The sequence below is a fragment of the Chelmon rostratus genome, chromosome 20 (assembly GCF_017976325.1).
Source record: "Chelmon rostratus isolate fCheRos1 chromosome 20, fCheRos1.pri, whole genome shotgun sequence".
Taxonomy (NCBI): Eukaryota; Metazoa; Chordata; class Actinopteri; order Chaetodontiformes; family Chaetodontidae; genus Chelmon; species Chelmon rostratus.
Window position 1 is genome coordinate 18561677 of NC_055677.1, and position 23527 is coordinate 18585203.

Here is a 23527-nt window from a genome sequence, read left to right on the forward strand (position 1 = left end):
AGCTGAGAAGTTGTTTTGTATTGTGTATATGGATGCAATGCTGTGTGATCACAGTAAATGAAACCCTCGTTCCACACTTACGTGAGTTGCTGAAGAGGAACAACTTTATTTGCAAATAGCACTGGTGCTACAGAGGTTCTGTCATCACCTCTAAAAACAACCAGCAGCAGTGCAGTTCATCACTTAAACAGACATGCGACTGATGGAGATCATTACTGTTGAATACAGGGTCATTTTCTTCATTTGCCTGCAATGGTTAAAATTTTTCATGATGGTGGTAAATTGCAGGGACGCCTCTTACAATACAAAAACATCCATATATTACACTTCAAATGAGCACAAATCTCAGTGAATTTATCTCATCATAGATACGTTATTATAAATATTACATTCATGTTGATCATACAGTATAAGTCTGTAGCACAAAAGTGATTTTGTTTACTTATTAGTGATTTCTTTGTTCTTACACAGAATGTAACAGATTGAAGTCATTGGCCATCGCTCGAGTCTGTGAGCAGACATCACTTTATAAAAGGACTCATTATTTAAGGGTCATCTCATCGAATCTTTTCCTCGAGCCTCCCTGCACCAGCAACACAACAAGAGCTGCTGTTCCGCGCTGAAAGTTAACCGAGACAAATCCACTTTCCACTCCGCGTTTCTCAGCCTTTCATTTGTTGCTTTATTTTTTGTTTCTTGTGGGCTGTCTTGGGGTTTTGGTTGATAATTTGAAAATCCTGTTTCATTTTCTCATGTCCTCCAGCTCAACTCACTCGTTGATGTAAACAGTAGATGATGCATCTGGCTTATGAGATGCCTCTCTGCCGCCACCATAGAGCAGCAGGTTCTGACCCGTTCACACAGTAGAAAATGTCAGACTTTTGTGCTGCTTTTGGATGTTCTAATGAAAGAAATGCCAGAACCAAACAACAGGGAATCACATTTCACAGGTCACAAGTTATTCTATAATATTTTGCTGTCACAAAAGTGTCGAATTGGATAGATCACAGTAAGTTATCCTTATTTTAAATGGATACTACAAAGTTAAACCAACAGCCTATATCAGATAGACGTTCTTCATCTTCTCTTGGTGGTTTCAGTGTGTGACTTCTTGTCACTACATGTTACAGATAATGTTCTAAATACTGCCACCTGCTGTACTGGAGGGGAATGAAGCAAACAAATAGGCGGTAATGACGCCTGTCAACATTTCAACCAACCTTTGTTTAGAAAGTATTTATGTAGGGTTCATTTTAAATATTATAGAAGTCAATTGTTGCTGTCTACCTAAGATAAAGTAATTTGGTATGAAAACCCACATTTTTAATTTATCCAGATATCCTGTATGCCAAATAGGCTACATGTCTGGAATTTGTAAGAAAAAACACACTTGGAAATTGGTAGAAATTTCTGCAAGTTTTGATGATTTTAATTGCGGACAGACCTCCTTCCCTCTAAGCCTACTAGTAGCATACAAGAAGCTCTAAGCTGTAATTTAGATGGCTGAATAAAGTTCAGCAGTGCAGCTGAGGGGTTGGCTACACTGTGCTTCATTCCAGCCACTGAATATAACAATGTAGCTGAGGGGGTGTTCTTGTTCCTGTTGTGTGTATACTGAGGCAGAATGGGGCCAGCGCTCATTAGCAGCTAGCCAGGGGCCTCATGCTGTACATGACTGAATGGCCTCCATCATCCCTCCCCCTCCCTCGAATTATTACGTATGTCACCTGCCATTGTTTGGAAAAGCTGTTACTGTGTGTGAGAGAGAGAAACAGGGAGAGAGAGAGGCTGCCGGTTTGTTCACAGCTCATTCAGGCCAAAAAGTGCACTGACAGATGAACAAAATCAGCTCAGTAAGGTCAGCAGAACTTGAGTTTTGGTTATGTGCAGCTCTTGGGGCGGCAGTGTCGGCCTGTCAGAAATATCTCAACAGCTGTCACATGGATTGCCATGATGTTTCCTACAGTCATTCATGATGCTGAGAGGATTCATCCTACAAACTATAGTGATCCCTGACTTCTTCTCTGGCATCACCATCAGGTCAAAAGTTATCCTGTGAAATATCTCATGTACCACATGGGTTGGCACAACATTTTGTACAGGCATTCACTGTTCCCAGGTGACGTATTCTGCTGAGTTTGGTGATTCTATGACCTTTCCTCTAGCGCCACCATGAGGTCGACATTTGTGTTTTTTATTGAATTGCCTCACCAACTGCTAAATTGATTGCCACAGAATTTGGTACCATTATTGGGTTCCCCTCAGGATGAATTGTAAGAACTTTAGTGACCCATCATCAGGTCAAAATGAAATCATATCAAGCTGTCTCATACACAGTCATACGCAGTACAATGCATGGTGAAATTCTTAGGTCCCTTGATCCAGAACAAGTCTAACAATACAATATATAAGAATCTAGCAAGTAGATGAAAGATATAAAATAGAAAAAATGAACAGTGTTGAGTGTGAAATATAACAAGTTTCAGTGTAAACAGGAAGTAGATTGTCTGCTGTACTATAGCTTTAGCCATTACAATACTTTTGTATGATAATAATGATAAGTTTGTTTATATGGCACATTTCAGGAACAGAAGACACAGAGTGCTTTATAAAAGAAATAAAAACACATATAAGACACAGTAACAGACATTAAAAGCAAAAAACCAGCTGACAGCAAGAGTCAGAGAATAAAAATGCACAAAACGCATTAAACAAAACCTAAACGAGTGGTTCCCAAGCTGCTTTTCAAAGGTGTTAACAGTGTCCACAGATCCTACGTCCAATGGAGGGGAGTTTCAAAGTGAAGGAGCTTTTGCTTTGGGCCTGGAGTAAAGCACGACCAACAAACCCCAATCAGACGATGATGTTCCTTCTCGTATTACATGGCTGTAGTAGCTCTTTAATATAGGCAGGAGCCCAACCACGCAAAGTCCTAAACCTAATAAAAACTATTGAGGCAATTCAGTGACAAGACAGTTTTGAAACATTTGGAGTCTTAAACGAAATTTGTAGTTGAATAACGTCTGCGTAACAATGGTAGGAGATAGCTTTAAAACTGCTTTTTATCAGCCCAGGAAGAAGCAAGTACGATGCAAACAGCATCGAACTGAGGACTGAAGATCGGAGAGCGCCACGAGACAGAGGTTCATGATGAGGAGTAATCATGCAAATGTTCACAGGAAGACATGAAGCCAGTGAGGCTGCTGCTAAATGACACGCAAAATAACGCATCAACAACTTGCCAACCAAAGCCTTCAAACAAACGTAGCAAACCTTTAAACACTGATGCATCATAACAAAGTCATTACTGTACATACATACATACATAAAACTTTAGAAGTTGATTATGTGTCAAATTATGTTTTCAGCTTGTTCTGCTGCCCTCAAGTGGACATTAAATTAATTCAATGCAGCTGAACACAGTCTTGAGAAGAAATATGTCATCTGCCAGAGTGCTGATTTAGAAATTGAAAGACGGGGAATTGAAGACAAATCAAAAGAACAGAGGATCAGTATGCACAAGAAACCCCATGAATTGCAGATAGAAACACTCTTATATGACCACATGAAGCACACTTCACACCCTAAGAAGCTCAATTTAGGGTACAAAGCAGGTTTCGGTTCAACTCTTATTCAGTCCATTCATTATGCATTCTCTCCACATCACACACACGCATGCATGCATGCCTTTACATACACACACACTCGCGCACGCACACACACACACACACACGCAGTAGAAGCCTGCTCTTCTTTACAGCATCAAAGATGATTGTAACAGACCCAGTGATGGAATCCAGAAACTCCAGTCATGCAGCTGAAGACACAGCACCAGAGGGGTTGCTCACACACACACACACACACAAACAAATGCAATCACACGAGCACTTCCCCCACACACATGAACATACTGATAAGCAGGTCTTATGGTTTTCATCGGCCTGTGTCAGGCCTGTCAAGTATACTGACTTTCCTTTAAGTCTCATAATGCCTGCCAGCAGTGGTCAATAAGGGAGGGTGGAACAAAGGGGCCGCTGGCTGCATGGTGGGACAGCAGGCACTGGAGGAGAGAGCTCCAAACGGGGACTGGGATATAGCCCAATTCAAGGGCCTACTCATTATTCTTATAGCAACATACATTTTGGACATGTTCTTGAAATAACAATATATTGTAACTTTTACGCTTCAGTTATGTATTAGCATTCATTAAAAAGCCCCTTTAGACCACGTTCACATTGAAACACACCCAGTTTGTCTCACTTTAAAGATTTCTACAAAACATTGAAAACCATGTCTCCAATTTGGAAGTTCAGTTGTCGTGTTTAAGGAAGCTGATATAATTTCACCTCAAACAATAGTTGTTTTTTTGGAAATTTACTTATTTGCTTTCTGTCCAAGAGTGAGGCGAGAAGGTTGATATCAAGCACATGTCTGTATTTTAAGTACAGAGCTTGTATCAGGAGGGTGTGGTTATCCTATTTTTGCATAAAGGCTGGAAGCACAGGTACACAACTTGCTGTATGCATGTGAAACAAACAACATACAATTACTTAGTTAGCTTTAGGGGTGTTGAGTTATGTTTTTTTTCACACTCTACAGAGCCTGGTTAGCTGTTTCCTCCACTTCCAGCTGTCACACTATCCTAGGCCAACATGACTGATTCATTCACAGAAGAATCACGATTCCGCTCGTCCACAGGACTGAATTGATTCACAGATTCCAAAAAAGTTCTTTTTCACGTCATTAATAAAGTTATGCTGACACAAAGAAAAGGGGCGACTCAGCCGGGAGAGCACAGCACCTGGGTGGTTTACACCATGCTCATACTAGAGTTATGTAGTAGGTGATGTTGGTTAGAAGGCTGCAACACGTTTACAAATTAATGCAAGTAAGAACTGGAACTGGATCGAATCATCAGATTTCCAGAGACTCCCACCCCTACTGTGCACCTCCTGACTGCAGCTCTGTGTGTAGAGCACAGACACTCTCAGAGAGACTGCAAACAAGTGCACTTCTTCAAACTGTTTCTTAAATAAGTGCTAAAAACTCTCTATTGAAGGTTTCAATGCTGGTGCCCTGGAATTCCCTTTAGCCTTAGTTAGCATGTACCATATATGTCATTAATTTTATACTGATGCTGCTGTATGACACAGAAAAGCTAAAAAAAAAGAACAAACATCATCAGTGACTCTTGATCTTTGACCCACACTTAGCAAAGACTAAAAGACTAGAGACGAGACAGAGATACAGTGGATAATAACAGAGCATCCACTGTCTCATCGTCTGTATGACTGTATCCTTACCGGAGTCCAGCTTCTCACCCCTGTGTTAAAGTGTCCTGTTGAGAAGTCCACGTATGAGGAGGTGGAAACAACTCCACACCCAAACACATCCAAACTGAGCCAAGTCACTTACTGGAACCCAGGGCTCGACTGTGGTTTGGAGCTCTGCTGCCAACCAACATCTCCTGCCTGTGTGTGTTTATTATTCTGTTTAGCTGTGAGACACAAATATATTATTTACAGTATATGGGCGATATGAATGTCGCTTTGAAACTGTGGGTGTACAGAGGATGATTTCACCTTTTCCACAGCACCAAGCATCGTCCCACAGTTAATAATGAAAAAAACTTTATTTGTAAAAATAAAATTTATTTATTTGTGTAAAAAATGATAAAATAACACCAATATTCTAGAGTTTCCCGCCATTATTTGTAATAATCTTAAAAGAGTAATCCCTTCTTGCCAGACGTGTTGCTTTGTTATAGACAGTCATGGCTTCTTTTATATTACAGTGAACTGCGAGCCCAGTTTTCAGCTGCTTGACAGATTCATTATCACTGCTGCTGTTGAACCACGGGGAGATTCTGTCAGTCCATATCTTTTTAACCTTTGGTAGCGCGACAGTATTCAAAGCAGATGACGTGATAACACAAGACATAATATTACAGAACTTTGCTTCAGCTGTGCCATCTAGGAATCTTGTTTGAACAAGGAATTACCTTTTAGTCTTTGTTAAGATTAAGTTGCCATGAAAAAAAACCACACACACACACAGAGTGATGGTCAGAAAGCGGTAATTCTGATACTGGAACATTGTCAGTGTTCAACCCTGTTGTTATTGCCTAGTCTAGAACGTTACCATGCTGATTAGTGGCTTCATTTATATGTTGGGCAAGTTCAAAGCTGTCCAGGAAATTCACAAGCTCCATGGCTTTGGAGTCATTCTTTTTGTTCAGATGAATATTCAGGTCTTGATTCAGGATTAATCTGTCACATCTAGTGATACAAAGTGTGATGAGCTCTGAGAATTCCTGCATAAAAAGGAATGAATATCTTGCTGATTGATGCAGTGTAATAATGAGCACTGATAATTCTGCTCAAAGCTCAGGAGCAAGATATTCAAATGATGTGAATTCACCCAGGTCACACTGTTTACGCAAAATGCCCACAGTGCCTCCTCCTTTCCTGACTCCTTTGTCTGACTGACTGATAAAAAGTATCATTTGGACGATAAGACTCTATCAGTGTTGCCACACCAGTCGTGCTGTTTAGCCAATTTCCAACTAAAACCATAAAGTGGAACTTCTTTTCAGTTTTCACGTCATTAACCAAAATGAATTTGTTAGCCAATGATCTGACATCAAAAAGCTAATTTCACCTCCGGGGTTTCTGTGACAGGACATGAGACTGACTGTAGCTCAACGCTGACAAATTTAAGATTACTGACACAGGTACCAGATGGTCTGTGTCATTCCTTGATTGGTGATTGTGGTGGAGGTGTCTAAGGGAGATGCTGGGTGCCTGGAGAATGTGACGAAAAGGGGGAGAAGGACATTGGATCCCTGATGGGGACAGAGAGATCCTCTAAATGCCTTGAGTAATGTGAAACAGAGTGTTTGATGAGGGGGGACACAGGCAAAAAGCCTGTGTCCTATCCTTTACACTCATCTGTGCATTCTTGTTTTGGTACAGCATGCGAAGAACATGACGTAGGCTGACACTGAGCAGTCTACAACTAGTGGTGTTTGGATGTATCCCATCAGGCACAAAGTGGTTTGTGCAGTTCCAAAAGTTATTCAAATTGTTAATAAAGTTTATCTGAAGGAGGGTAAAGAAGTTAGAAAGGAGCCTGATATGAAAACTAGTTAAGATCAAAGTCTTTTTTTAGGACCTCAGAGCCAGAATACTTTGCAGAATGCTAAAAGATTTAGTGTGGATGATGATCTTCCTCTTTTTTGGATGCTTAGAGAAGATTACTGGTAACACCTCTAAGCCGCCTGACAGATGTGTCATCCATAGCTAGATTTTCCATCTCTACCATTCTTACATATTTGTTCCCCATTAAGAATGATGTCTGGCTTATCAGTTGTGGGGTTTCCAGTATTTCTTCAGTGGGCCTTACCTATTTTGCAATGAGAATTCGGTTTGTCTTGCTTGCTTGGAGTCATTAAGAAAGGCTGCCTCGTGGACGTTAGGCTTCTGGTGGAAAATTAGGGGTAAGGCCGTAGCCGCTATACACCTCTGTCTGGACTAGAAACCTAGAAGAGCTTTCAGTCATTTCTAAGGATAGTTCATCTAATATTTTAGGAGCTACCGTAGCCTGTCATGGGCTAGCTTGCAAGATACGGTAACTTGCCAACTAGGCCCGCAAGTAGTTAGTACATCAATAGCATCTAGGGCCGCCCGTTTCACAAGGACACACAGATTGCGGCTAACTTGGTTCCAGACCATTTGAATCACCACTCGCGTTCAAATAGGTTTGGTGCTTGTTTCCCTCGGTTGCAAAAACAGTCCACCAATCTCCTTACATCCAATAATGCTCTGATCTACTGTGGCTCATTGTAATGTCACAACTAACTTTGTGAATCTCTCTGCAGATCCCTCCTGTTGCCACCATGCTGCCGAGTTCTCTCCTTGCAAAGAAGCTTGTGACCAGGTATAAACACAGACACACACACACACACACACACACACACCCCCCCACACACACACACACCACACACACAGACATTCACACACACAAGCCCACTCCTCAGCCCATTATAGTCGGCCTATGAATAGAGGTTTTTGAAGGGGAGTGGTGTAAAGTATTTTGTCTCTTGGCTCTTTGAAGTGCAGAATAAAAGTTCTGTCTCACCCAGTTTCAATTGGGAGCAGGTGATGCTCTCTCTCTCTCTCTCTCTCTCTCTCTCTCTCTCTCTCTCTCCCACACTCTCTCTCTCTCTCTCTCTCTCTCTCTCTCTCTGTAGTCCCCATGTCCTTCTTAATGGCAAAGAGACACAAAGGCGATGTAAAAGAAGCTTTTCTCTGCAAGCAACAAGCAGGCAGAGTTCAAACCTTCCCCCTGCTTTTGAAGTGGGATGTTGGACAGAGTATTGTGCTGCTATTGGTTGACGTCACCATTTTGCTAACCGAAGAAAGAACGAAAACAGATTAAAAAATAATAATGTAAAAAGATGAAGATGGACAAAAAGCAGTGGGTAAATGGGAGGTACAAAAAGTAGTGGAAAAAGGAAGAGTAGAGAGCAATAAAGATGGAAATGATGGAGGAGGAAAGATAATGTCCTTTTAGTCTAATGGCCTCAAAATACCCATCAGGGGTTGTGGTTAAAGTCTTGAATGTGTGGGTGGGTGTATTTTGGTGTTGGGGTGTAGGGGATGGGTGTCAGGCACATGCTATAATCACCAGGACCATTTTAGCTGTTTAGTGCCTGCTTACAGCCACGAAATGAGCGGTTCTTCAAAGGTTCCACATGTAGAACCATAGTGGCTCAAAGGATTTATTGATTTATTTCTGGTAAATTCATATAAAGAGTCATTAAGTGAACTTGAATGGCGCTTAGGCGTTGCTTGCAAAGAAGCACGTCTATTATGTGTAAAACTGTTGTAATTATCCATGAAGTGGTGTTTGTTATTTGGGGGGCTTTGCTGTTTTGTCTTCTACTCTGCTCCCATTGTGCTGTCTTCGCACAGTGCTACTAAAAGTGTTGTTTAATAATAATTTAATGTCTCATTTTCTTTAAAAATGAAAACGACTGCTAATCATAGATCATGATGGGATTTTTATGACCTTGTCCATCAAAACGATGACAATGAAAACTATTTTGCAGCCCCTGCTTCCTACACAGAGAAGCAACCTATGAACAGAGTAAGCGGTTGTTGACTGTTGTTGAAATAAAAGACTCACAGACTCTCAGGCCTTCGAGGCTTATGATTGGAAACTGCTGCTGCACTAATGTTTTTTCTTCGGCGTGCACTGCTTGATGAGCTCGGCGCTGGAGAATGAGCCCATCGGTCTGCCAGCCAGCACTCATTCACCTTTCATGCAGACTGAGAGAGTCTTACAAACGGCCTGCTTGGCTCGTTGGTTTTCAGGCTTGGCCTTTTGTTGCGTCAGAGGCATTTATTCTTTGATTGTCGGCCAGCAAATCACTGTCGCTCCGTTTGGTGTTGTGTTTCTCGTCAGTTCAGCAGGGATGCAGCAGCATTTGGAAAAGGAGTGGGTGAAGTCAATCTGCATTGCTTTCCTCTGATACAGTTTGCTCAAATGGAATGGAGTCCAAGAACACCTGATTACAAACACATTATAAGCACTTGCAGCCTGACATGAAGGAAATGTTCCCTGTAAATGAATAAGCTCCAAATCGACAGTGGTTTACAACAGAATACAGCTGCTGACATGAAACATCCTCAGTTCTAGTTTTTTTAAGTAAAAAGTAAAAGAGTCTATATTAATCCAGTGCTGGACAGTAGCAGGAGCCAGACTGCATCAATAAACAGAAATATTGTTTGTTAAACATAGCACAACCAACACTTCCAATGCACAAAACATGTTAAAGCATGTTAGGCACAAGAGTGTGACATAAAAACATGATTCACAGCTTTCTCAGAGTAATATAGATTAAAAAAAAGTCAAAGTTTGAAAGCTGAGAACTGCTGAGTTGATGATAATTTTCTGTGGGTCACGTGTAGTCATGTGGCTCATTGTAAACACTATAATATTGATTAACTGCTTTAAAACTGTTAAATCGGGGATTTTCAAAGTCTGACACTGTGGATTCCCTCTGTAGAAAAAAAAATTAGGCAACTGCACCCCCCACCCAAGTGCAATTCTAAGTCTAATGTTTTCAACTCAGGATAAATGTCGAATATGAATGGACAGAGGAGAGTGTCAGGGTTACAGGGATATATATTTCCATATTTGCCCATATTTGTTGATGTTTTATCAAACTGTTACTATTAAAGTTATGCTGAATTAGCTATTAGCAGCTCCTGTTTGCAGTTTACCTTTGAACGCACAGACAGCTGTCACTGAAGTACTTTGGTACCGAAGAAAACTGAAAAACATGATGATTCTCAGGCAAGTTTTGGATGTAGAAGGAGGATCGTTTTCCTGATTTGGAAGCAGATTTATGTTCATTTATTTACAATGGACACTAGAAATATTCATGTCCTTGGAACGATTTTTGGCAAATCTGGCACCAAGAGTTTTTAAGTACCTTTCTTGCCTCCATGAGCTGTTTGTCTCAGCCTCTGCTGCAGCTTCAATTGATGGCGGCCCAAATCAGCTTCCAAACTACAACAAACAACCTGACTTTGTTTTAACATCACCTGTCCCTTTCACCTCACACAACCTTCAACTGTCCCGTGCCTCACAGTTTTAAAACCTCTGGGCTACACCAGACAGTTCAAACTTTGAGGCCTGGAGGACAGTCAGTAGAGAACATTGTTGAAGAATTTCCTTTAGCTCACAAACATCAGTACTTGATATCTGTTCACGTTTGTCTTTTGGTTTAATTTTCCCACAAAAGTAGACAGACAGGAGTGAAAAGAGTCAAAGGTCTTTGTTCACATTCCATAGAGGAGATAAAAATCATGGCGCTGTGACTGCAGCCCATCAAACATCTTTTCCTATTAACTTTCACAGGCAGTGTTTGGAATCACCACAATGTCTAATAGCTGTGGAGGAAAAAAGATGATCCACGAAAACATCCAGTCCTCCCAGCAGTCAGAGTGTGTGAAACTGTAAATCTCACCCACTTGGTTTCATGGCTTCACACTTCAGCCAGAGGCTGCTGGCAGCGGCTGCGTTCTCCCAGGCTCTCGCCTTGTATGTTCACACAACACTTGGACGGGTTCTGGCTTAGTGCGTGTGTGTGTGTGTGTGTGTGTGTGTAGATGCGCACCAGAGAGTCGGATGCCTTATTGATGTCTAAGTGAGCATATATCAGAAGTGCTGCGTCTGATGACATTATCCAACACTTTCCCATGGCCTGAACACATTCCTCTGCAGGAAAACAACTTAATACATGACTAAAGGTACAGCAAGTGTGTTTTACTGTCTCCTGGATCAAAGTAAACATAACACACTATGTCTAGTGATATTTGTCAGAACCGCTGACTGAACAAGAGACTTTAGAAGTGTGACGAGCCGCTGGCTCTGAAAGTATTTTTCCTGCTGTGAATTCCAATTTCAAAGTGACGTGTTCTTTGTCTTAGAAACACAGGAGACTCCTGAAGTAAAAACCATTTCTGTTTGGAAGAACCCAGTCAGAGATGTGAGTCAGAGCTGCAGCAATGTGGAATATACCCGATTCATTGAACATTGACCTAGATTCAAAAAGTGAATTGATTTCACCCCTTTAAACTTTCAAACTGGCGGAGGCATTTTTAAAAATATGCAATTTGAAATGATTTGGTTATTTATTTATTTTGCTTGTATGTTCAGAGGTTTTCACCACATGAGAAATATCTTGAAATCAATGGACAGGGAGAGGGTCAGTGTTGATATACGGACATGTAGTCACTTTCAAAAAAATGTGCTGATTAATGGATTTTGCCAAACCTTTTTCTTTAAAAAAAAAAATGCTTTTTTTTAGCCTCATTTTATATTATATATTCAGTTTTTCCTTGGTGAAGCTGCACTATGAAATGTCCTTGTTGAAATATGTTAAACTGTCATCGGAGATGCTGCCATCACTGGAAAGAATGAGTCACCCTGATTTCAGGAGCGTGTCTTTGAGAAGAGGGGTTACTTTTTGATACAAACTATATTCACTTGGTTGAACTGCTAAATGTTTTATGGGCTTCCTCTGAGGCACAGTCTTAGCTAGAATTTGATTGAATGTTTCTCACCAAAATGAACTTGGAAGCCGTGAGTTGAGCTGTGGTTAATCTCTCTTGATATTCACAGTCGCCTGCCTTTTGACTTCTAACTGTTTCTCATCTTTTGCATTGATGATTCAGCCTGGAGAGATTCTTGTAAATTCAAGGCTTAAAGCGCTCCAGCTGTCAGTTACTTAACGTTGGGCATCATGCTAGATGAGTTTTGTATTTGTCCTGAACAGTATTTGTCTTAAATTAAACTATGCTTTTATTTTTTGGTGAGGTTTGCTTGTACACATGCTCTAAGCCTGAGTCAGTAAATGCTTTTAGCTGCACAAGAATGTCACATGTTTTCATCTTTAACTTGGTGAATGCCACAAGAAAGTGTGGGGCGTCATGAGATCTGATCATTGTCATAATCAGTGCTGACAAATTGAGCTTGGAGTCCAGCTGTCTGAAGTCAGCCGACAAAACATAGCAATTATCGCAGCACCAGCATCACTACATTAGAAGACCCAGACACGCTGTATCACCACAGCTGTCAATGCCGTGTCCTTGTAGAGCTGGTCTTTGACAGAAAAAAAGAAATAAGACAGGGTTGCAAGGCTTATGGATGTGTTATTCATACCTAAGAGAAAATTGTACATCCAAGAGAATTGTTAAATGTGACAAGTTCCCTTAAATGATTCATACATGCCACTTAACAATGAATCTGTGCACACAATTGCTTCTTACATAAGGCCCAATGGCTATGCAGAAAATGGACAATTTAAACTTGAAGGACCCTCCATGCTCAAGGTATCCTCTCCCAATTCACTTCTAGTAAGTTCTCTTTCTATGTTGTGCTCTTCTGCACAAAACTCCCAACCAGTTAGAATTTGAGGACATCAATAGCTCACCAAACAAACTTTTTTACACTCTCTATCTCCTCCTCATTGTTCATAGTTACATAAACATGTTATATTAATTCTGTATTGTGCTCCTGTCTTGCAGCTCGCTACTATAAAGAGTGAGTCTCGTCTAAAGCATCTCCTCCAGAGGTTACCTGGTTACTGTCCAGAGTCGATGGTGAGTCCACACCCTCTATTACAACAGCAGCCTGGTGGGGTTGTTATCATGCACCAGTTCAAATGGATGCAGTGCGATGAAACAGCCTGAACTCAGACTCACGGTTGTGTTGTATCAATGGAAACTGTATTGAACTTTTGGCCTTAAAATAAATCTTAGATGTGCTGAGAATGATGTATTAAGGGTTAGCCCCTCTAGTGTTTTGGTGGAGTGGTTCATTGTTCAAAAAGTTACTGGACATGACCTGTATGTGAACTCAGGCTACACCTGATCTACCCCTGAGCATGATATGTTCAGAAAATTAGGTCTAAAAATCAGTCATTTTACAGGTGGCACAACCAACAAGATTCCACTGACTTTTCTGACCTGTAGAGGAGAAATAATTGGTCCATCACTATCACTAATCATTGAATATAAAATCAATAGAATAGAATAGGTCATCAAAAAGAAGAAAATGGCAAGTATTTACTGGTTCCAGCCTCCTTTATGATCCAGGTTTACGTACGCTTCGTATTATCATCCCGTCTGGGTTTTTTTATCCATAGGAACCTGCTCAATCTACATTATTCCACTTAGAACACGGCTTACTACTAAAGCATTCAATAATGTGACATAAAATAGTGATTAAAACACATTTTATTGGTTTAAAATGAGCCTTCTCTCATCTGTCACCGCTCTCACTGCGCAGCGGCTCTGAAAGTAAATACGTACGTTGCCTAGCAACCGCCTCTCTCTGAGCGCAGGAAAACTTTACAGTTTACAGTTTTACAGTTATTCAGAGAAATCATGTCAAATGTGGAGAAGTGACGGGATATTCCAGACCTGAGAGAGACGTAGCTGGAGACAGAGTCTGGTTTACCGCTGTTATTACGTACTGATGGATAAAAGTCCTGTATCAGCTGATTTCTGCTCTCAGCGTCAGACATTAAAACATCTGTCTCCAGTTTTGTCTCCACTAAGCAATCTTTTAGCAGACCGATCGTCCATGCTGTGTTTCTCTTGGTGTTTTTTTCGTATCTGTCCGCTTCAACCTGGTCAGTCTCTGTGTCCTCAAGTCTCTTGTGCCTTCATATCGCTTCTCCTGTCGGTCCAGCGTTGTTCTTTACTTTTCCTTTCTTTTTTGCTGGGAACATCTCTAAACAAATTAAAAGTAATGTCTGGAAAATGCTCCATATTTTGCCACTCAAATCAGCTGTCAATTTGTTATTGGGCTTGGTACATTAAGGGATTTCCCCTTTAGTCCCAGACTGTCAGGAATTCCTGAGCAGGCGGTCGTCTATCGAGAAAAAAACACTGCTGAATTTTGGCAATCGACCAATCAGAATCGAGTATTTAAGAGTGCTGTGTTATAAATGATAGTATAAGGCGATTTGTGGCTTTATTATATTCATTTTTATCACTGATGATTCAATTTCTTTTTGTTAAAGACTGTAGGTTGGACAAAATTTTGCATTCAGCAAGATGAAATAAGTGAAAGGAAGTTTACAGGATGATGTTAATAACAGCATGAGGTAAAAATGCATGGAAGATAACTAGTTTTGGAAGACCAGTTACAGTATGGGTTGAAGGTAAGGCCTTTCAGCCATTTTCACATGGTCTTCATCGGGCTAACTCGGACAGGAGGTCCTACAAGTGCACAGAAATATCTCTGCCACTCCATGGCCACTGAGCAAACTTCAGACGACCATAAGCTACGGTAGAAAGCTGTGGGAGTAATTGTTTATCATATTAATGCTAATATTAATGCAGTTTTGCCAGTTTTGGTTAACTTTGAGCAAATGAAGTGTTCTGGTGTCATGTTGTGTTGCTGATGGTAATCTCTTGGCCAGTGTTGGGATGAAATTTGTATCAACTCTCTAATTAGACTTAAACAGGAAGTTGGTTGGTGGTTGTGGATACCAGAATACCAGAGCACCTGGTTTAACCACACAATCTCTCTCTCTCTATCTCTCTCTCTCTCTCTCACACACACACACACACATGCACGCGCGCACACACACACACACACACACACACACACACACACACACACACACACACACACTCTAACTTCCCACTATGGCTAATTACAAAGCGAAGGGGCTGGTTTGGTGCTTGTCTCATGTCTCTCCAAGCAGCCTATTAGAACCACACCAGTAATTAGACTTATGCAGTCTTAAATGTTTGGTCTCATCTGAACATGTGTTCTGCTCTTATTCAGATGAAAAGATGCAAAAACACTGTAAGCTATTGACATACATTTACATAATGTATGATAAAGTGACATAAGCCTGCATTCTTATCTGTTGTGTGCGTGAGGCCCACTAAACCTCTTTGCTGCCCAAAAGTTAAACAAAACACTGGTGCTTAAAATGATGGACATATTCATCCGTAAAAGTCTATTTCACATGTTATACTAGTTTAATTGAGGTCTAAATCTTATTTCTTAACATATAACTGATAGTTGGATTAATATTTGCAGCTAGTTTTAGGTTTAGGATTAGAGGGGAGTTTCTGCTGGCATGGTGACACTCAGGACTAATGGGTGCAAACACTGAAGGATGACATTCCCAACCTGGCTTCAGACCAGGACTGCTTACCTAGCGGGGACACGCCGAAGCATCCCAGTGGGGCTTCCTCACTGTCAAACTAACGTTCCCAAGGTCAGAATGAAGAGAAAGAAAGACAGCTCTCCATGCGTCAAACAGGCAAGAGGCAGAGCACACAGCCGAGTACCCCAATGTCAATCACTCTTCCAAGGTCATGACCCTCGATCTGAAGCAGCTGGTGATGCTTTCCACCATATAAGCCGGGTTAAGGTTCAAAATAATCAAGCTGCAGTCTCCTTAGACCATGAGACATGACGAAGGCACAGACAGAACCAAAAGTGAAGCTGTTTTGAGCCTATCCTACATGACGCCTGATGCTCTCTACTTCATCCAATGCTGGCCAGAGATGAAGGACAGGGTCCTCCAGGTTTGCCTCCAGCTTCTGCACTCTTGCAGGATGGATGGGAGCTATGGGTGACCCACACAACGATCAGTGGATGGACGGGATAGAGTCATTTGACTTCAGCCAGTCAGATGGGTCCAGAATCCTCCTTGCCTCCTTGACCAAGCACATATCATGTACATACCGTACATACATCCTCGACCGCAACACCGAAAGTGTGCACTCTGCAGTGCTTCTCTGCATGAGGACGACAAAAGGAGTAGCAACACGATGCCTGAGAAGTAAGAGGGTGCTCTGAACCCAGGCAAGACTGGCAGCAGCCATGTTGATCATGTTATATACACGTGGTATGATATAACCATTCTGGCATGGAGGACAGATTCAGACACTGCTCTCAGAAGACATCTGACAGTGCTTGCAGGTCAGCTGAAGGACAAGAGGAGGTGATTGTTCCGTTTCAACACAATTTATACTAAAGATGTGAGTCAGCCCTGCAGCTGGGTGTTGATTAAAGTTTTTCAGTGCAGCTCAGTCAGTAGGTCACAGACAACCTCAGTTGTAGGCCTGGCCCTGCAGTCCAGCCAACAAACACCATGGCCACAGGTGAAGCCAACCTGTGAGGGAGAATGTACTGTGAGTGATCTTGAAGCAGAGTGTTTCCTCTTTTCCACTTTTATTTAAAACTATTTGACCAATAGAAAGGTGCTAACTAAATCCAACTATTAATCAAGACAGATGTTGATATTGCCCTCTGAAAATGTTGATTACGTTTCCCCACATTATGTAGTGACACTGGTACACCTGGCACATCAAGAATTGAAAGAGGGGCTTTTGACCTCATTTTTCCAGCCATGATAGAAAGGCATCCATATTTTATTCCACTTGCCCATATAACTTTGCACAGATATGGTATATTTTAACTTTATTCATATCATTTGTTTTGAATTTAGGCCTTTTATGACCTGACGAGATCAAAACTGAGGGAATTGCTGTTTAGTTGGTCCACTGTCAAGCTACTGAATTCTTGATCGTATCAGTTTAAGACACAGAAAAAATAAGACGACACATACTCACATAGGCCCTCGCTTACTGGACGGACTGCAGGGCTTTTTACTTTGGTTTGTCTAAACTTCAACATCATTCTTCCTGTCATGTTCTTGCCTTGGCCCCTGCTTCATCACAAATCATGTTTATGCCTCATGTAAAGACACTGTTACTCCTCAGCCTGCATCATAAATGATGCTGATGCCTGCTGACAGGAACCTTTGTTCTCCAGCCAAGAGACACGAGGGGGGGTGTTAACAGTGACGTGCTGTTGCACAAATGACTGTCCTGTAAAGCATTAGAGCATGAAAGGGAATTTTTTTTTCTACCACACTTCTATTTCTATGTCTTTCTGTGCTGTCCCTGTCTGTGTCTCTCTGTCCCTTGGGCAGAGGAGACAGACGATCTTGTTTGTGATGATTAATCCCACAACATTTCACCACAAACCTAATGAGAGCTTCATGGGATTCATGTGTTTTCCTGTTTTTCAACACTGTTTTGAGCCAAGGAATGTAATGTTTGTTCTATGTGAAATTAGAGAAACTTCTCACAGCTTCTTCAGCATCCGACTCAATTGCTCATTATATTTTTCAGACAAGTTTTTCAAAGTCAAGGAATTACAGTACTATATGAGTCTGCCCCTATCCCTGGTCCCAAGGCTTTCTCGTCTCCCACCAGCAAATTATATGCCCCGAACAGTAACAGTAACAGTAAGTGGAAACAGACAATGTTTCTTTTCCCCCCTAGTGTTTCCAAGTGGTATTACTATTGGTACAGCTGTTCCAAAGGCAAGCAGCTTGCTTTCCATATTCCTTAGAGTGCAACAGCTACCAAGAAAAAAGGTTACACCACACATGTCTCTAAATTTTCATCATTCATTCATGAAAGAAACAACCAACACCACTCTGGATGCACCATAAAGGCATATCATCTGCCCAAAAGACATTAAACTTTATTAAAATTTTAACTACCTCTACCAGCAGAATTGTATTAACAGTGTGTACATCAAACACAAACTTAAAGTACATTATGTGAAAGTGTGCAAAAAATAATTTAGTGGTACATCAAAAGTCTAGGTAAGGTAAGACAGTCTACTATTCTGAAGTAAACCCCTTTAAAGCTATGCTTCAAAGGTAAAATAAAGGTATACTGTCTTGAAGTGTACAAGAAGTATTAATCTAGTATGTCGGAAGTTCAAGTAAAGGTATAAGCCTAATGTAGTATTGCAAAATTCAAAACCACTTTGTACATCAGATAGGTGTTTCTAACGTAACCGTGGTCTACAATGGCTCAAATTTGAAGAGCTACGTGGTGTATCAGCACACGAGCTGCACATATACAATTGCAAAGGCTGATCCATAAATGTATTGATGTCCTTTCACAACACTCAACTTTTTTCTCAAAATAAACAGACAATAATTTGTTTCTACGTTGTGAGACATTATGGTCTTCATTCATTTCCCTTCTTGTGTCTTATTGTGTTCTTCTCTATGGTTGGGATTTAAAATGATATGTCTTTGAGAGGTTCAGAACATTTTTCAAGCTTGTTTGTTTGATTGACAGTAGTCTCATCCAATCTCAGTCAACCACCTCAGCTCCAACCAGGCTTCTTCCAGTTTGAACAAATACGGTCCCAGTACAAGCCCAGATAGTAAAACAAGCTTCAAAAGCCCCTTCATGGGGCTATGGGCGAAGCTTCAGTCCATTGTTGCTTATGTATGGAACCCAAAAAGTATACCTTAAACTTGACCTGGTCTGGCTTGACCCAAGTGAGTAGTAGGAGAAGTAACATTGCCTTATAGCTTTGAACCAACAGGGTGTGTAAGAAATGAGGAATCTCTTGCAATTTGACTTGTGCAACATGACACCTAAAATATATCATGTTTCCTGTCACGATATCAAACTTTGTGTCATGCTCAAGTTTTCAGGTTTTATATTTGGAAGTTTTGCAACAAGCCAACATTTTAGTAAATTTGTGCCATGTGACATCAACCTTTTCCTTTGTCTTCTAGAATGAACTTTGGATGTGCATCAACTCTACACTTCCAGGTAAGAGACAAGTACGCATATTAAACCCAGTGTGTGTTGCATTTTAAAGTGTCTGACTTTGGCATATCCTAGTATCATAAAAGAACCCTGTTGATATGTTTGTTTTTTAAATGTTTGACATGAACAATACCTCAAATGTGTAATGAGAAAAGTGTTGCTTGTAACAACGAGAGAGAGAATTATCGCTAACTGTGCAGCTCCCCTCAGTTTTACAGCCCTTTAGCCTCTTTTAGCTGTTTTGGTTTGAGAGCCTGTAGCTTTACTATTGTCTCCTCAAAAGTCCTAATAATCACTGTCCGCCCAGTCCAAAGTACCAGACAGACAGGGTCAAAGACTAGCTGTTGAACACTGGGGCACATGTAGCAGCTTAAGATATACATAGTTTTCTCAGGAGTCGGTGGAGACCAAAACAGATCTTGAGACTTACATGCATCATGTCACCTGGAACAGTTACATTCATTTTATTATGAACTTATGCTAAGTGGCAGAAAAAAACAATTAACGTAGGTTTAAAGGCATGGCGATCAGGTAAACACTCTACTTACAGGGGCCTTAAATATTACAATATTGTAAGAGGCTGCTTTAGTTTTCCTAATCTTGTGCTTTGTTGTGAATGAAAAGTGATTTAGATGGGCATACAGTTGTTTTCATTCTCGTATTTATTCCAATATTAAAACTGGTGAGTTCGTCAGACACACTTGAAAACTTAGACTTGAAGGTTTTTCCACAGCATTCCTGATGGTGCCCTCGTCATATTTGACTAAACAGAACGTACTTACAATAAATCAGAAAGAGAGACATTGACTCTAGAACATGGCATTCAACCCAAGCTGCACTTACTGTATGTATCTGGTTGCATGAGAAGACATGGTAGCAAGTGAAGCTGTTAAAGCTGTGAGGAGCCCTGGCCCTGACCAGAGCTGACAGCAGGCTGGGGATCAAAGGCCTAAATCCTGCTGCCTGTGCTCAGAACAAATCTACCTGTCAGAAGCCTAATAGTCTCCAGATTGGGAGGTATTGTTATTTTTACTTTTTTGTACCCACTAAGCACTGGTGTCCAGACAGCCTCAGGAGTCTGAAAAGATTTAACCTGTTAAGCAAAGAGCCTCCCTCAGATCCTCTCAGGCTCTGAGATATCATCGATTCTCTGATGTTCACTGCATTCCAGCAGCTTTTAAGGATTTACTCTGTTAGTGTGACCACTTCTCATCGTGGCAACTTCAATTAACAATTCCCATCACTTATCAGAATGCTTTTCTTCAACTCTTGCAAAGTGCAGTAGAACGTGTTGGAACTCAACATATAGTCATAGAAAAATCCATGACTCGGTGTAGGTTGGGAACAGCAGCTGAAACAAAAGATAACATTTTTGTCATTTATTTTAAACAGCAGCTCTTTGGCCATACTGCTTACTAGAACACACTGAAATGTTTGCATATGATTAATGAGAAAAAAAAAATAATATGTAAAAGACATTTACATTACATTATAGTAAATCAACCCAGTCAAGAATCACTCAGTTCAGTAGCCCTCTGTAGTCCTGGATGTCCATCCATCAGAGCAGTCTCTAATTCCTGCTGCTGGAACTCATTTATACAGGCCAAGAAAATTGACTGATGCACAGGTGAAGGTCAAGTATTACATGTTTCAAACCTGAACTTTGAAGCAAAAATATTTTAAAAACTGAAAATAAAGACAACCAGTCTATATAAACATTTCAATGTGTCAGCCAATGCAGCACCCAAACATAGATGGGCTGGATATTTGGTCATGTAGCTTCAGGCCAGTTACATTCCCAAACCGGTACAGAGATAAGGGTAATACTCAGTGATGGACTTGCCTGACACCATATTTGGTCCACAAATAGAATTAGTACCCATTACCAATGGGGAGGTACCTGGTGCAGAGGATGCATTTACCTCTTCAATTGAGGACACTCTAAAACACTTCACAAAGTGCAATACAGGGTATATTCAGTGCTAGTGTAACCCTTAACATAAAACCTAAGATAAAATAAGAAGAGAAACAGCAATAATATACTGATATACTGTATTTAAACAGAAAAAAAAGAATTTGGAGCTATTTAAGAAGTAATAAAACACCATAAAACTTCATTAGCATGATTTAGCTAGCAGAACACAGCTGTTCCACCCTAGCTGTCCAGCTTACTCCCTCTACACTTTGAATTTCTCCCACTGCTCATTGAAGAAAGAAGACAAATGCATCACCAAACAATCCACCAGCTGTTGATGTTGACATTGACCTAGTATCTTTATCTCTGAATCTCTGCATTGATTAAACAGCATGAGGTCCTGCACAAATACTGGGGGCTGGGAGGAAATAGTTAGCCTAGCCTCCCAAAACTTCACTCATATTAGTTTTTTAACTTTTATTGTGGTGCACTCTGTGCTGCCTCTTATCTTCTGATCTACTTGTGGCACTGGCCTGGCTTCTGGCAGAAGCACGAGAGGACCTCAAGTATTTTCAATTGTCTTGTTATTTATCACTAAAATTGGATGTGACATTTAATGTAAAAATAATGGTAAATGGACTGCATTCATAAAATGCTTTTCCAGTCTCACTCACCACCCACAGCACTTTCCAACACAAGCCAGCATTCACCCATTCACACACACATTCGTATACTGGTGGCATAGACCAGCATGCAAGGTGGCACGCGCCCATCAGCAGCGATAACTGTTTAATGAGATGAGCAAACATTTTGGCTCATGTTGACGTTACTTGGGAACACTGACAAAGTTGGCAGTTAAATAATGGACGAGTGACCGTCCAAAGATATGGTTTCATCAGCAAGACGTTATAAACAAGCCATATCCATGGCAACGTTCCCCACAGACAGTTAACCTCGTTCAGAAGAGTTTCTGTCATCGGACCGTCTGCTGCCCCCAGCTGTCTCCCGCATCCCAAACACTCTCCAAGCAGGTGAGGGAGGGGGCGGGCCAGTCACATGACACTGTGTTGCGCTTTCAAATTAAAAGATTTAGATTAAAGATTGCAAAACAAAATATTTTTTGTCCTCCACTGTATAATTTTTAAATGCACCTGTCTCCCCCCCCCATCCCCCCCGGTTCCTACACCTGTGGTCCCAATAAATAAATTGACCTCCACAAACTGTACAAGCTAACCTCCGTGAAATAGATACACATAACACGTGGTTGATCCTGTGGCGTTTGATTTGTCTCTAGGAGTATCCAGGAAGTCAGATGGCTGGGTGGGGCTGGGCTGCTGTGAGCTGGCTATCTCAGCTGAGTGTCGCAGGGAATGCAGACAGGTGAGATACAGTAAATAAAGTATGATCAGCTTTGTTTGTGAGAGCGACTGCCCAAACATTAGTTTTTGCTCAGACCTTTATTCATGTTTCAGTTAGGTTCACCTAAGCTGCGTTCTTTGTCCTGTGTTTACGACAGATTTCATTTCTCTTTCCTTTATAGGCGTCGTCTAAAAATGACATAACAAAAGTGTGCAAAAAGGTCACAGAGGTAAGTAAGAGTAAGTAAGTAAGAGTTTCAGAGAAGTCAAATGAATTCAGCAGCCCCAGGTTAGCTGGTTGCGTCAGCTGTTGTGAATGAAATAGCAGAATGATGCATAGACCCAAGTTCTCATATGTACACATAAATAGAAAGTGCAGTAGAAATAAGAACTGTACTTCTTACACTACACATTTCATTAGCAGTTTTGCTGCCACCACAACTGCTACTACTGTGAAATGTAATATGATACCAGTAACTGAAATGGTATTAGTGTCACTTTGTCATATTCTGTGTCAAGTTTTCTGTAACTGAGAACAAAATATGCACCACTGTTTAGTAAAAAACACAAAATCAATTGAAAAAATTAAAAGGAATAAAAGCAACCTCTACAAAATGAGCTAAGACTTTTTTCATTAAGATGAGAATATATTAATACCTTACATCCATACTAAGGCAGATAACCTTTGGGTTGGGAGCCACCAAGATAGAACCTTGGATGCTGTTTGCTTAATGCTTTGTGTTCTTCTCGTTACAGAACTCCCTCTACAGCTGCATCACCAAAAATGAAAGTAAGTTGTTCCTCACACAGATATAAACAAGATGAACAGTGAATAAGCCAACAACTGCAAACAATGATCTCATCTCTCCTTCCAGCCAATAAATAAATAAACCATTCAAGCACACCACTATCTTCTGGGACCAGTAGATGGGCTTGTTTGTATTCTTTCTCTGTTTCTCTTTCTCTCTGTGTCCCATTCTTGCACTCTGTCACACATGCTGTAAATACACATGCACAGATGCACACGCATAGCAGAGCCACGTTATTTGCCGAGCACG

At 40.9% G+C, this 23527-nt stretch overlaps 1 protein-coding gene across 1 annotated transcript in view; it reads left to right on the forward strand.

Annotated features, from left to right (window-relative positions):
• Nucleotides 1–23527, forward strand: part of reck (reversion-inducing-cysteine-rich protein with kazal motifs) — a 69189-nt gene that overhangs the window by 14787 nt on the left and 30875 nt on the right. The window contains exons 2-7 of the mRNA XM_041961530.1: nucleotides 7880–7938; nucleotides 13101–13175; nucleotides 19163–19199; nucleotides 22406–22491; nucleotides 22652–22699; nucleotides 23226–23259. Coding sequence (XP_041817464.1) covers nucleotides 7880–7938; nucleotides 13101–13175; nucleotides 19163–19199; nucleotides 22406–22491; nucleotides 22652–22699; nucleotides 23226–23259 — 339 coding nt within the window. The remainder of the gene's footprint in view (nucleotides 1–7879; nucleotides 7939–13100; nucleotides 13176–19162; nucleotides 19200–22405; nucleotides 22492–22651; nucleotides 22700–23225; nucleotides 23260–23527) is intronic.